This window comes from Cyprinodon variegatus, unplaced genomic scaffold (genome assembly GCF_000732505.1).
Source record: "Cyprinodon variegatus isolate N-32 unplaced genomic scaffold, C_variegatus-1.0 Scaffold229, whole genome shotgun sequence".
NCBI classification, from domain to species: Eukaryota; Metazoa; Chordata; class Actinopteri; order Cyprinodontiformes; family Cyprinodontidae; genus Cyprinodon; species Cyprinodon variegatus.
In genome coordinates this window covers 979,868-995,013 of record NW_015150682.1, presented here as the reverse complement: position 1 = coordinate 995,013, position 15,146 = coordinate 979,868, and the positions used below count along the sequence as shown (strand labels likewise).

The window sequence follows — 15,146 nt, the reverse complement described above, 5'->3', positions numbered from 1 at the left end:
TATATATATATATAAAAACAAAATCATGAACAACTCCTCTATTGGTTCTGTTTCACCAGTCCAGTCAGTCCTTCTACGTGTAATGGCACAGCTGTATATGTCGATATGGCAAAAATCGGTTACAAAATATGGCTGATGTAGGCTATCACAAAGGTGTCTCCACCTAGACTTTTAGCTTTATAAGTAGTCATATTTAATCTAATTTGATTACAAGATAAAACTAATTTGAATAGCCTAAACACATGTTACTGTTACTACTGTATACTTCTAGTTTTATTTGTTGTACTTGTATCTAATAGTTAAATGCAGAAGGGTGATCTATTCCCTTTTGTCTAAGGGCTTTTTTCCTTACTCTAGGTACAGACCTTACACTGTCACTTCATTCTTACTCCCCGTCCTGATTCCCTGGCTGCCTCCTGAGCTTCCTGCAGACCCCCCACCACCCCCTCCTGGTATGAAGTGTAGCTGCTCAATGGTGTTCTGCCTTTTTGCTGCAAAAGCCATCCTCCTGGCGCTGTGGCCCCCCAGCGTTCCTGTTCCCATGACTACCCCAGCTCCGGCTCCGGGCATCTCTCCTGACCAGCCCACGCCGCTGCTCACGTGACTCGTCATGCCCGTGCTCCTCTCCTGCTCCCTCCCAGACGTGGGGTGGGAGTTCATCTTGATCATGTGGTGCCGGTCAAGGGAAGGCGTAGCGCACACGTTCTGCTGGGACTGAGCCTTCTGCTGGCGCGGCAGTGTGGGGACAATGCCAGTTCCTGTATGAGCGTAGGGATCGACGACTCCCATCCCGCCGACTCCCATTCTGTCCTCCAAGTGGTCAGGGGACATGAGCATCCTATCCTGTCGCTCCTGTCTCTCTTGTCTTTCCTGTCTGTCCTGTGTCTTCCTGGTCAGGGTTTGCATGTTGGAATTCTTGTTGGAGGCAGCCATGGCTTTGTGGTACTGGTGTTGCTGGTTCTTAGCCAGTCGAGACAGGGTCCCAGTGTTGCCTGGTACATCGCCCATGTTCAGCAGCTGGTCGGTAGACTTTACTTTCCTTGGAGGCTTGGACAAAGTGTCGTAGTTGGGATTGTACTGGGGCTCAGGAGGATCCAGAGGGTAAGGATTGGGAGTGGGAGAGGCAGGCATGCCAGAGGGGGGTGGTGGGATCCAGGGACGAACTGCGTGCCTAGGAAGGGTTCCTCTACCGCTCAGAGTGTAGTCTCCACCCCAGTGGAGGTGGTGCTGAGAGGACTGGAGGGCTGGCTGAGCTGTATGGGGTCTGCGTTTGGTCGTGCAGTAACCAGATGAGTACTCATCAAGTCCTTTCTCTGAAAGCCAAAAAGTATGTTATGTAATTATTTACATTGCTTTGTAAATTATTCAAACCTTCTGAGATTTTTTTCTTTTTGTCATGTTATAACTACAGTGTTCAGAGTATTTATGTTTTCTAAATCAAACTCCTAAATAAAATCCAGTTCATCACTATAAACAGTGATTAGTAAAGAGTCAAACTTTGCAATGAAAACATTTCTGTAAAGCACTCAAAGGCTTTTTAAAGACCATCATTGAGCAAACACTTTCATAAAGACCATTTCCACCCCTCTTCTTGCTACAGTACCCCACCAAACAATTAAAAGAAGGGAATTCAATCCTTGATAGTGATAAAATGCAGTGCTGTCCTGTATGAAGCGTATTAGCTAATGGGTATATTATGAACAACAAGCAGGGGATGCCTACTCAACACAAGTAGACGCCTACTCCCCTTCTCAGTGCATTTATAAAAGTTATAGAAAACTGTTTTGCAGAACTAATGGATCAGTAAAATTGTAGTTTATTGGCGTTATTTTTTTTTTCCTGTTTCTTCACTTGTGCCAATTTTCCAGTTTCTCTTTGAGCAACTGCAAATTCAGTAAAGCCCATATCACATATACAGCTGAAGATCAGTGGCCACACCAGAAAGATTGTTCATATGTTTAAGGCAGGGTTTAATTCATTAAAAAAATATCCCAAGCTTTGCAAAGCACCACTTCTAACATGTCAAATGACTCCTTTCCACCTAAAGCGAAGAGTGTAGAGATTACACTACAATCCCCCATTCCTGCACACATTGATGGTGGCTTGCTACACTATGGCCACAGCTACCCTGGGGCTCACTGGCAAAAGCTAGGCTGCCATACACAGGTGCCAATGGGCCCTCTGACCACCATCAGTAGGCAACGTGGGTGAGGAGTAAGCAGATTGATTAACTGAAGTAGCAAGAACAAAGTCTGTTCTGGACAGATCATAGTCTATGCAAAACTGTTAGGCCAGGACAGGAATCAGCTGTGTGCTCCATAAATCTGGCTGCTGATACGGTGGAAAGAAGAAAGCCATTGTTAAAACAAGGCCACGAGAAGTCCTCTTTGCAGTCTGTGACAAGACGGAAATGTGGAAATATCTTCTACTATCAGATTAGACCAAAACGGAAGGACTACATTCAAAAATGGTGTATAATAGAAAATGAAGTCTGCAAACTATCTCAGGCCAAAACATCTCTCCTCTGAAATAAAGCATTGACTGCATCATCCATCCGGGATGCTATTGGAACAGGAAAGATACAAACAGGAGGAAATCCTGCAAGTACCTGAGATTGGACATTGACCTGAAAAAATACAACCTGAGGTGCATTGGAATAGTTTAGATTGAGGCATAATATGTTGCTAAGATGACCTAGTAGAATTCATGACCTAAATCCATTTGAGAATTTCTGTCATTTTTTGTCTCTCCATACTGTGCGACTGAGCTTCAGCTATTCTGAATACAAGGGCAAATATTTCAATCTCTAGATGTGCAAAGCTGGTAAAGACATTCCACATAGGAGTTACAACTATAATTGTGTAGTTGTTACTACAAACAATGAAATCAACTCTACATTTCTGTAATTTTCATTCAAAGCATTTTACTTATACTTCACAGTTATGTACGATATGTTTTACTGTATTGCAAATCCCCCCAAAGATCATTAAAAATACGCACCAGTTGTAACGGGGCCATGTATGGAAGAGATCAAGGGGTGCAAATATTTTTTTTGCCTGGCACTAAATCTCAACTGCTTAAATAAAGCCCCATAGTAATGGATTCTGTCTCGATAGTTTCTCCCTGCTGAAGTGGTTATGAAGCATCTACAGAAACAACACTGTAAGGGGAGTGAGAAGGTGTTTAATTTGAGGAAGATCACAATACTGACCTAGGCGTTTGAGAGAGGAGTATCTGTTGAGCTCGGGCTTTGTGGCACTCTCGTAGGAAGGTGGCAGTTGAGCCAGGTTGTGTAGGGAGTGGTGGAAGGAAGGCTGGGATTTGGTGTTGTTGTGTTTACTGGAAAGCAGGGTGCCTCCAGCTGCCAGCTGAGCATTGTTCATCCGAGGGGTGCGTTCTGCAAAAACCACAGGGAGAAAACGTCTGTGTGTTTAATGAGATTGGCTCCTCTGGATGTAAGTGCGCTGCATGCTTGCACGGTGAGAATCTGCTAACATTCACTTGGGAAAAAGAAAACTGGTTTTCAACTTGCTTTCAGCACCGACACGAGCAACTGGAGCTGTGATAATCATTGTTATTGTCTAAATGAATGGGCCTACATCTGAGCTTAAATCCTAGGTGAATGGAGCAAATGAAGAATCTGGGGTGATTGCATGTGATTTACATGCCCTGATTTGAGCAGCTGCCTTACCGATAGTTGCTGTGTGTTTGGGGCTGGAGCCTGATGAGTGGATGAAATTGTGCTGCAGATTGCCCACTGTAAGTCAGAGAAAAATAAGGTAATCAGCTCACAAAATGGATGTCAAGCAGTTGGAAGATGATTGGTGGTTTAACAAAAAAAGTCAGCACACGTATCCACCACTGGCAGTACATATTTACATAAAATCCTCCTGATGCATGTTCATTTAACTGTGTAAGACAGAAAAAGTTGCTTGAGCAATCATTTCTAAACATAACACCACCTGGGATTTTTGTGTCCCCTCTAATCATAAAGATTTCTTAGTGGTGGGGCACAAAAGAGAGAAAACCAACAAACCAGCACCCTCTAGAGAACAAGCTCTCTCTTACTCTGAAAAAAACCCAAAAAACTCTTACATCTGTTGTCCTTGCTGGGCACTCCCGGGCCGTAGAGGTTTTTCGGGGGTCTTCCCAGTGTCCCCTGTCCGTCGGGTACAGTCAGAGCCACGCTGTTATTTCTTTCATCTTGCTGGACTGGGCTCGACTGGTGCCGCAGCATGTCAACCAGAGCTCTGGAGGAATACGAGAGAGTGGGAGTTGGCCATAAATGAACTGCTGTACTTCATACTAATTCAGCACTATAAGGTATAAAGCTTTAAACTGGAGTTGATAACAAAATGCATGCTTGTCTGGCTACCATAGAAAATAGCTCAACTAATTAACCAGCTTAACATCAGCTAATTAAACTCTAGTGTTACTCAACAATTAACCTAAAAAAAGAAAAAAGATCTTATGAAATTGAACTGGCACCAAATTAAATGAGGTTAAGCACTTTTATAGCATAGATTAAAATAAAAATTTTTTTTTTAAATGTTTTCAATGACAATTAAAAAAAAAACCCTGCTGTATAGTTACTCTATTATATAAAAAATAGAAATATTTTCCCTTTTTCATGAATTATGAAAAAAATGTAAATAATGATTATTATTACTCCATATATATCTTATTGTATGAATCAAATGCAATAATCTAAAAATATATAGATTTTTTCCTATACTATAAATCTGATTGCAAAATCTTAGCACCCCTAAAAGCACAGGTGCGTAGGAAGAGGATGTAGCCCAAGGGGTGGGGAACGCCACAGATTTCCAAAAACATTCCTGCTTACTGTATCACTCTCTGTAAAGTATTTATGCATCTTTTCAGTTAGTATGACCTGTATCGGACAGACATAGCAGAACTGTCCAATATTGTCTGATGAGGGTAATACCAACCAAAACGCTATGTTAATAAATCATAGTGTGCAGGAGTGTGCAGGAACTTTTTGGGGTTTACTATAAATGTAAAATAAACAGAAATAAAAATAAACTAATTAATTGCTACATTTCTATAGATTTTGCATTCATATACAAAATATATAAAAATGTAAATCAATGTAATACACAACATTCTGATAGTAATAAACATTTTATAACATCTTAGTGGCAGAAGTTTGTTTTTTACTCATGCAAAACTAGCAAATAGAACATAAGCATGAAACAAATTACTTAAATGTAAAGTGGAGGATTTTCTTTTGCCAGTGGATCATCAAAATAAGTGATCCTCCTAATTGTCAATCATTCCGGTGATATGTTTACGTAAGGTCGTCCTTCGTGCTCATTCCCATATTCACTTACAGGTGGTGAATCTGACATAGTGGAAAAATTGCAAATCTTCTTTTGAAAAGTGAGCGATGCAAACAGCAACTTGTAAACAGAGCGTGCACGGGGGGAAATGGGCTTGTGCACGCTCTCGCAAGTTTTTAATAGACATTCCGTCTCGGGAGCGGGTACAGGGTTGTGCATTTTTTCAAAAATTCCCAAAAATCCTCCACTATACTGATGGAGTTATTATGATTTCTGTTGTTTTATGATTTCTGTTGTTTTTATAATTTTATTCATTTATATCTTTTATATTGCTTTTAAATCATTTGTTTTTCTATGGTACTGTCATCAGTGGAAATAGTGTATGCAAGTCATAAGACGGTCAAATGTTTTGCGAGAATGAAGCACAGAAGTTACTGTTTTTCATTTGAGAAGCACAGAAAGGGAAGTTCATGACCCCAGTTCATGTCTGGTTTCAGGGTATACTGAAACCAGACATGTTCCCTATCTTAAAAGTTCATGCTATGTCTAAGAGATTGTGTAATCGAAACTAACACCTGCTGTTGTAATGTGCTGAGTGCTCAATAAATAAGCCTGCAAGCGTGGAGCAAGACGAAATTGCGAGATCCCAAAGCTCTGTCTATTGTCCCTTTGCAAAGCCCGGTCAGGAAAAATCTTACACTGTCTTTGTTTATTTCTTTATAGGTTAAACTTGGGGAAACTTAACAACCCTAACATATACCTTTAAAAGTAAAAAAGCATTAGTTAATATGGCTCCTCAAAGATGAGGAAGTGTTGGCTCATAACATGTTATTTAAAGCGATAGACACTTATTCAGTTTGTATATTTCAAATGAATTTTAAAAAATAAATTACAAAAAAATAACATTATTACAAAATAACAAATTTGGACTGAAGAAGACTTACCAGAAATTTTACTCAAGTACAAGAAGCAATGCTTTCGCAGGAATATTGTTTGAGAAAAAGTAAAAAAAAATAAAAGTAAAAAGAATGGTAATGTAAAAGTACTTCTGAAAGTTAACTTCTTCTTACGTCAAATAAATGTGACTGAATAAATGTATTTAGTTACAACCAAATTTTGGGTATAATTCTTTCTTTCTGTTGTAAATAAAATTAAATAATGTTTTGTTTTTTTATGCCAAAAATGTAATGTTCCTAAAAAAGATACCTTAATACCATAGAGCCCTGGTGCTTTTACTCAAGGTAATGAGTTTTACTGTGTTTTAGGCAGTGACTAACAGCATTGTTTTACACCTCAAATCAAGTCTTGAAAACACTTATTTAATGACAAACCATGCATAGGATATAGCAACAGATCCAACAGTTAGAAGTGATGAAATGCTAGGATGTGAAAGCCTTACCTGGGCATATTCAGGTCCCTTTGGTTGGCCTCCTGTTGTACCTTATTGAAAACCACCTTGATGCCCACGGCGACAGCCACCATAAACACAATAACGCCACCAATGACGAATCCCGTGTTGTGGCTCTGCTGCTTCAGTGGGTCATAGTCTGGGTCTGGACTCAGCTCCTCCGGTAATATCATGGGATCTGTCTGTGGCTTGGCCCAGTCTGGAGAGATGTAGTTTTTACAGATGTCCTGCTCCAGCCTGCGAGTTCGATCTGGACAGCAGAAGCGGTAGTGGCATGTTCCACAGCAGTAGATGAAGGAGTCTTTAGAGCAGTTGAAAGCATTGTCAAAGTGTCCCATCACATCATAGTAACCCCAACATACATCTGTCCATCCATCCATAATACGAGGAGGGATGTGAGCTGCTTGAAAATGATCTCCTAAGCCCTCTGAGGAGGTTGCATTCTTAGGAAACATCACTTGGGCCAGTGGTTTTGGAAGGGGCTCCAGAACTACCTCTGAGGTGTCTTGAGGTTCCTCAGGTGCTTTGGGTCTGCTTCGGAGAGCAGCCGGCCTGGCATTGGCCTGGATGGCAAGGAGCAAGAGGGAGGAGCTGGAATCTGTGTCTGGCTGCTCAGTGAATGGTCTCCCTGAGCGGTCTACATGCTGAGGAGGGGGGTACGAAGACGTCTCCACTGCGCTGGTAAGTGGGGCAGCGAACAGGGAAAGCAGGGAGACGGCGAGGATTCGGAGATAGGTGGTGGGCGTCATTTTTACATGACTAAGACACCTATTTTCTGTTGTTGACTCAATGCAGTTACACAGCTTTATTCCCTTTTCCAGTTTAACTCACTAAAAGGCCATGTAAAGAATTAAATGTATAGCCAAGGACATCAGAGATACATCATGAGTTTCTGTCAATTTATGTGTGAGACTGTTTTGGTTGAAATATTTAATGATAATTATGATAAAACTGCTTTTACCAGGTTTAATAAAAGACGCCCCAAAGCTTTATAGGTTTATTCTCATTTCTTTTTAAAATACCCTGTTGGATTCAATTCCAGTTTCTGGCCACAAAGGTCCTTTAAAAATTAATAACAAATTTAATTAGCAAAACATGACATCCCAGGACATTCGTCGGCTGACTCTGGCACTGGATAAACAGTTGACAGGAAGGGTTATGTCTGTATTCTTCATCTTCTAGCAAGTAGCGCAAACTGCCGTGTTATTTATTCAACAATTATTTTGTAGACAAGGAAAACAACTGTTAGGACAATGCTATAAAAATGTAGGGATGTTTTTGCTTTTCTAACAGTCACCTAAAACTGGGTGCCTGCAGTTTGGATCAATGTTCTCTATTATAATTTATTCTGGAGAATTCCATTGGGATTGGTTTGGTCAGCAATCGCCTGGCACAGGCTGTTACTGTGACCAAACTGTGGGTGATAATGAGGAAGGCTCTGCTTATGTGCTAGAAGGTGGAAATAAAATTATGAACAACCATGAAGCAGAAGAATGATTCCTGGCCTGTAAAACACGCAGCAAAAAGACCTAAATGCCATGATTTTCAGCCAGATTTCTGTGGCAGGAAAAGGGGGAAAAATCCCCCTTGTCACTCAGATGTATCCCTTATTAGATATCAGATGAATGGCAAATTGCTTTTGCATGTGACATGTCAATCGGAGCAGAATTATTCCTGATTTATCCCCGGGGGGTTTAAAGAATATCACTTTTGTTGGGAGATATGTAAATGTGTGAAGTTATTGTACTGAAGGTGTTGGCAATAATAGACAGAGGCAGATCTGTCTCCCACAGAAATTATAATTATATGTAATTATCAAAACGTCCCTATCTGTAGCAGAGAATGTAGGCACAGATGGAGGAGACAGAATGCTGAAATCACTGAGGGCTCCACTTCTTTCACTTACATGGTCCTCTAGCCTTTTTAGGAGGGTTTATTCGAGGAATAAAAAGAGACCAAAGCAGATGTTAGTCCAGTAGCTATTGTCCCAATACAGTTCTTTGAGAAGGCAGGTAGGGGATTCTCTTGTTTTCTTCTTTTGAGGCTTTGATTTCCAGAACACTCTTTGGGTTAAGAAGCAATCAGACCTGCAACATGTAACACAATGAAAGAAAAAAAAAAGTTACAAAAAAATCAACCAGAGCAGAAGGCTTTGGTGGCCTCAATAGTTTTTGCTTATCAGAGGTTTTTCCAGTGATGTGTTTTACATATGTATAATGTACCAAAATCTCAACCCCAAACAGATCCAAAGGTACAAGTAAGGTTTAAAGACATGACAGTTCGAAATAAAAGCTAAAATCTAGTTTGCATACAAACAGCATAAATGTGGTGCTAGGCTAACAATAATCAGAATGACCCACAGTTTCTATAGATTTTAGTAAATAAGACCACACAAATTGAAAACATTATGTTAGGATAATTATCATTGAAGATGTGTGAGTTTATTACACCCTGGTATGGGCTGCCTGTTGCGCGTCAGAACTGCGTTTTTAATCTAATTAGGACAGTTCTTCTGTCTGGAGATACAGTTATAATCTTCATTTTGTATGTGGCAAAGATTTAGAGATGGAATTAAAGCGGTGTCCTATTTTAATAAAAATGAAGCATGATGTAAAATATGATGATGTGGCAGACTGGAGATGTATAAAATGCCTTTTTAACTATTAATTAGGGCCACTTCCTGTGAGGTGAGCCTGGGGGTGAGCAGCTGACATTCTGTATATTCTAAGCAATTTCTCTGATCTGAGTAAGATTACAATTTCTATCAAAATCTGCCGTCATGTCTCCTGGTTATTTAATACATATAAGTTATGAAATATTATTTAAAGAGTTTGTGCCGAGTGATTTCTTTTCAGGGAAAAGAACCGGAAAGATAGAGCACCAGGGTGCTTACACAGAGCCTATCTTTAACAATTGAAATACCTAACTTTCAAAGTTAAGTTATTAAACATCTTCAGTTTCATAAGAGACTATAAAATCTGTTGCACACTCCTTATTTGGTTTATGCTGCTGGCTCTATAAAGCCTAGAGTGGCCTGAGACTAACAGCCAGTTGGACGGCCATCCAAATTTAGCAAAATTTAATAACTTAAATCAAGTTAAAATATACACATGTACATTCATAGAGAAATATTACATTGGTAAATATCAATTTCTAAAATTTCACAAGAGATTGACGTTTGTTGCTTATTTTTAAGCTGAGCCATGGTAAAGATACTTTAAAACTGAAAAGGTTGATTATGGCTGTTTAAATTCTCTTAGTGATCATCTGGCTTATAGGAAGTCAGGTTAATGCCCAATTTTACCTCATTGTTTAGACTTAAAACCACTCCCAACTAAATTATTACAACACTACAACGGAAGATATTAGCCAAATGTCTTACATTTTGATACCAAGCAAAAAAGCTTACTGGTTGAGCCTTCTGGCCAGTTGAATGTCCGCCTCATTAGCTTCTACTTGTCAGTCCAAAGTAAGTCGAGCAAAGAGGAAACTGTATAAAACAGACTCAGCGGATTCATGAGGGGATGTGAGGCCATTATAGCCTCGTGAGACCACCCTGATCTCGCGAGCTTTCAAGGTTTCACTCGCAGATCATGCGGAGCAAATCCATCTGGTGGAGTCAGGTTAAGTCCATTATTCTCCAGAAGAAATTACATGGAGTAATAATGATGTTATTCTACTAAGAAAGCTGGAGCTTAGCAACATTTCTGTGAAAGTGCAGATGTTTAATATCTGCTAAATACGTAGGATATCCAATCACCATAAGCATTTACATATAAATGCATTTTTTTTAGTTGTTTATGTAGCTGGAATCAATTAAAACGGAGTAGCTAACCAATAAACTCTGAACTCTGAGGATTGTGTTAAACTTTCATAAACAGACCGCAAAAAAGATGAGTTTTTACAGCAGGCAAAGGAACAGAGTATTGATGGCTTCAAAAATCGAAAACAAAAAAAATTTGGACATGCTGCATGCATTTGTTTTTGGTATATTTCAGTGATTTAGTATAATCTCCACACACAGGCCTGACATATAATTATTATAACATTGTTGGACAGATTTTGTTATGGATAAGATATATTTCCAGATTAGATACCATTATTATTATTATTTTTTTTTTAAGTAAGGACGTTTTCATATGATTTAAGAAAAAGTATAAGATTCCTACCGACTAATCTATTGTGATTTGAAAGTATAAAAGAAATCATGAGTGGATTTTCTACTTAAACTGCATATCAGGCCAGAGGGCCATAACCTCTGAGTCCTGGACATCTTTCTCAGCCCTTGTCTGCGCTTAGCTTGTTTGGATGTGATTGCTTGCATAAATTGTGTCAGAGTGTGGTTTGCACATTAGTGTGCTTGTTTGATTTGCAGAACAAGTGGATCTTCTGAAAAAAAAAAAATGGTGATGGAGTGCAGAGAGATAAATGCAGGGTAGGGATTTAAACGAGCAAGGAGAATGTGGCGAGCGGGAAGAGCCAGAGGTATAGATGCAGAGACGACCATGAGTGGGAGGGCGGTGTGTGGGTGGCACAGAATCAAGTACATTTCTCCCAGCACTTACCAATACAACACAGCACATCACACAAACACCACCAAACAGATCTGCTAATGCAAGTCCATGCCACACGCAAGGAGGAGAGTGCTAATAAGAGGTGTACTGTACACCAGCTCCTGTTAGAACACTCAAAAGTGATACAATCTGAACCTGCATATGAAGGATTCAGTCTGCATTCTGCAAACCTCAATGTAGAGTCCTTGCGGCTCTCATTTCATTCCTCCTGCTCCTTCCTTTCCCTCTTTCTCCCTCATTCTGCCTTTCTCTTTCTCAGATTCTGTGCGTGGGTTGAGGCAGCTAACTCTCTCAGAATAGCAATACAGCTCTGTCTGTGTGTGAGTGAAGGAGGGATTGGAAGGTGGGGGGAAAGGATGCAAATTCAGATCTACACCTATTAGTAAGATAAATTATAATCATACTCTCACCTTGAAGTCACATCTGTCCATCTCCTTCATAACCAAATGATGCATATGACATGACCACATTGTCTCTGCAATTCAATTTGCGTCAGAGCACATAATGAAGAGATTTGCAGCTGCAGATTTTTTGCTTTTCTTTTTTAATGCTCCTACATTTGAGTAAAACCTCAAGTCTTTTCCTGTTTTTAATTTTCCAGCAAAATGACTCCTTCCTTCCTTGAGGTCTAGATTGGGAAGCAAAGGTTGTGGGTTGCACATACATTCACATTGTTGAGGATGACCCCCCACCCAACCCACTCCCCACTTCCACGCTACAACAGTACAGAAACAAAAATCAGGTTTGAACTGCAGCAAAGCAAACTGGGATCCACTGCAGGAAAAAAAAAAAAAAACATGAGCGAGTCAAAGCATGCAATCTCAACAGGTGTTTGTTGGGAATGAAACAAAATGGCCACTTTTTTTATTATTATCTTTTCTATTCTTTATACTCACAGAGATGACTGTGGTGTCAGTGAGTGAAAACATCCCACATGCAATCACTGTGCATCTGAGAGACGTTTAATGACAGTGACATCCGCGGATGAAGGAAGGCTTTATTGGTGAATGCGTGCTGCGCAACGCCTGTGCATCACCAGGCGACTGAACTGGACACCCCGCTCCTCAGACACCTCTCCATCTTTCATTAGGTTAATAAGTCCCAACTTGTATGGACATGACTTGCATGTATTCAGCACAGGATAAAAGTGCGGGGGTGGATCCGCGCATGTGTGTGCGTCTTATGAATGGTTTTAAAATGTCCATAACGCCGCAGTATTGCCTATTAATGCACTAAAACCACTAATAAGACGCTCTGTGATAAAAGCGAATATAAAGATGCGACAGTGTGGCGCACCTTTTACCTAAATGTTTTTATTTGACAGACAAAAAAGACGCAGATAACAAACTTACATTTCCATACACATGCAAAGACGGTGAAAGTATCCAGATGTTTTTCTTAATAATAATAATTATTAAATCGTTCAGTGATGTTGCAGGCATAAAAAGGTGCATAATGTCGTGTCTTACCTGTGCGCTGCTCTGAGGTTTGATGCTGTGGAGAGCCTGCGCACTGTACATCTCAGCGCTTCTCTGATGGCAGCCTGTTATCTTGGCAGAAAATGATGAGGACAGACTGAACCGCTGCTGCTAGATGTGCCACCTGTTTCAGTTTTTTTTTTTTTTTTTTTTTTGGTAAAGCACTTCCGATCTTAGATTATTTCCTTCTTCATCGGGCGTATTGATAATCCAGAGGTAGGCAAGAAAATAAATAAAAAAAATGATATTCTCAGATTTTCTCAAACATGTTTCAATTTAGTTTAACCCCGCATCGCAAATCAAAATAGATTTCCCAGGAAAAAGAGGCAAAAGTGTAAAATTAACTTAAGCAATTTGAGGAGACGGACTGACTGACGCTGGTTGATCTGGTTTGTGTGTCTAACTAACTGCGCCTGGCCTCATGGAAGTCCGTCAGTGGCGGAGCGCTGTGATTGGTCCGTCTGACTGATCGACCATCAGACCCGACTCCTGGCTGCTTGATGCTGACTGAGAACAGGCCCATTCAACTGGTGTTCATCCCCATTTAGTCACCTTTTATAAAACTAAGTGACCTATAGTTACCTAGATTACAGATTAGGAATTACAGATTTTTTTTTTTTTTTGAAGTTTATCATATATAATTTTATCGCAGAACAAATTCAACTTTTATATATACAGAACAATTCTATTAAAATAGAATGTACAGATTCAATCTTCCGTATCCAGATAGTGTGTTTGTGTTATTTTCTTGTGTGTGCGCGCGCGGCAGAGGAAGAAAAGAGACGCAGAGAGGCACGGTTGCCACGGCAACTGTGTCATTATGTTGGTGGCAATTATGAAAGCGATGAAAGCGGGTGAGGTGCGGGGAGAGGACTGGCGCAAAAGCTTTAACTCTGGAGCGTGAACGAAACTGTCAATTAGACCGAGCTGCAGCCCGACAGCTCGGCTTTCTGTCAGCAAGCGATGGGCACAGGGATAGCCTCGAAATAACAACGACTGGTTGAAAAAGACGCAGAGGATGTTGAATTCAAAATCATCAGATGCTAAAAAAAAAAAATAAAAATAAAAAAATTTATGGAAATATTCTATAATTTCCATATTTTAATTATCAGGCCAACAGGGTGAGTCACGGTACTGAACCAATTGAATTACCCAACTTACAGTATTGCTCTTGATTAGAAAAAAAAATGAAATAAAAAGGTGTGGACCTCCAGGTTTGTAGAACATTGAAAAGAGATGTATACCAGCTGATAGAGGTGATGGGGGTGTGTAGGGGGGGTTAGGTGAAGCCCCAGGTACCTAAGAAGGGCCTGATAATTACCTGCATGGCAGGCTGCTATTTCTACACAGGTGTGTGGGCTGCTGCATGTCTGCGCCAGAGGCCGGTGGAGCCCGTTATTATGGTCCAAAGACGCACTGCCGGGTGCACTTGCACTGACTGGTTTGCAGGGGTGGATGCAATTAGTCTTCTCCTCATAATGATTATTCTATCAGAGCAGACCACTCTAAACAAAAACACAGTCCTAATTCATATGGATAGACATTAAATGACTAACATTTATGTAAATTCTTTATTGATGTGATAGAGGGCATCAAATGATGGTGCCTTTTTGAAACATCTTTACCTTCAAGGCTGCCCTTATTTTTCAAGGCCTATAGAAGTCTCTAAAAAGCAAATATTAAAATAAAAAAAATCACTAATTTCAGGAAATGAACCACATTCATTAGCTGGATCGAAACAGTTCATCTTTTTTTCCTTGCAATTTTCATGATTATGACTCAATGAAAATCCCTGATTCAAATTAAGATGTTGGGTTAATATTTGGGGGTTAAATATTAGCAACTTAAAGTGTCACACCCTTATCAACTAATCACCTCAAAACACCTTTGGTGGTTTCCAGAGGTTCTAAATGGTCTTGCAGTCTGGGTCTTCAATATCATGAGGAGCACTTCTCTCTTGACAATGTACAGAACCCTGTCAGCTACGCGTCCAAGGAGGGTTGGCTGCAAAATAAATGTAATTGCTAACAACGCAGGTTGCTCACAAACTGCTATATTCAAGCTTACTGACAGAAAGTTAAGTGGAAGGAAAAGGTGGATTAGGAGCAGGAACATTTTGAAGGGGATCTTCATAAGATGATGGATAAGGCCAGAATCGGATCAGATCAGCAGATCAGTCCAATACATGGGCTTGGAGGATCTTACCCGAGCCTAGAAGATCTAGAACTGTAATGCTGCCAAGTGGTCTAAAACTCTTTTGAGACCAAAAGTTTAAATTTAATTTAAATCTAAAGGGCCAATTGTGGGGAGGCACAAAATCCATGCAGTTTAAGATACGTCTGCAAACTAAGCAGTACCGTTGCTGAACAATGCATCCTGAATA

General features: G+C 40.1%; 1 protein-coding gene across 4 annotated transcripts; it reads right to left on the bottom strand.

The window, feature by feature from the left end:
• Window positions 1-15: 15 nt before the first annotated feature.
• On the bottom strand, window positions 16-13,126 carry LOC107088784 (protein shisa-7-like). 4 transcript variants are annotated; one of them, XM_015381165.1, is made up of 6 exons: window positions 12,755-13,126; window positions 6,703-8,798; window positions 4,096-4,250; window positions 3,692-3,757; window positions 3,212-3,397; window positions 16-1,313 (listed from the first exon to the last, which is right to left on the bottom strand). In XM_015381165.1, the coding sequence occupies exons 2-6, from the start codon at window positions 7,458-7,460 to the stop codon at window positions 367-369; spliced, it is 2,112 nt and encodes a 703-aa protein (XP_015236651.1). In that variant the 5' UTR covers window positions 7,461-8,798; window positions 12,755-13,126; the 3' UTR covers window positions 16-366. The 4 variants fall into 4 exon arrangements, with proteins under 4 accessions (XP_015236651.1, XP_015236654.1, XP_015236653.1 ...); XM_015381168.1 differs by lacking the exon at window positions 12,755-13,126 and adding an exon at window positions 12,182-12,263; XM_015381167.1 differs by lacking the exon at window positions 12,755-13,126 and adding an exon at window positions 10,121-10,225.
• Window positions 13,127-15,146: the final 2,020 nt, after the last annotated feature.

What these genes read in the sequence shown, in the direction of transcription:
- LOC107088784 (XM_015381165.1), bottom strand. Translation starts at nt 7,460, where the DNA reads ATGACGCCCACCACCTATCTCCGAATCCTCGCCGTCTCCCTGCTTTCC. An exon ending in AGGGACCTGAATATGCCCAG is followed by an intron (nt 4,251 to 6,702) that starts GTAAGGCTTTCA and finishes GTATTCCTCCAG; the next exon opens with AGCTCTGGTTGACATGCTGC. An exon ending in CTCCTCTCTCAAACGCCTAG is followed by an intron (nt 1,314 to 3,211) that starts GTCAGTATTGTG and finishes TTTGGCTTTCAG; the next exon opens with AGAAAGGACTTGATGAGTAC.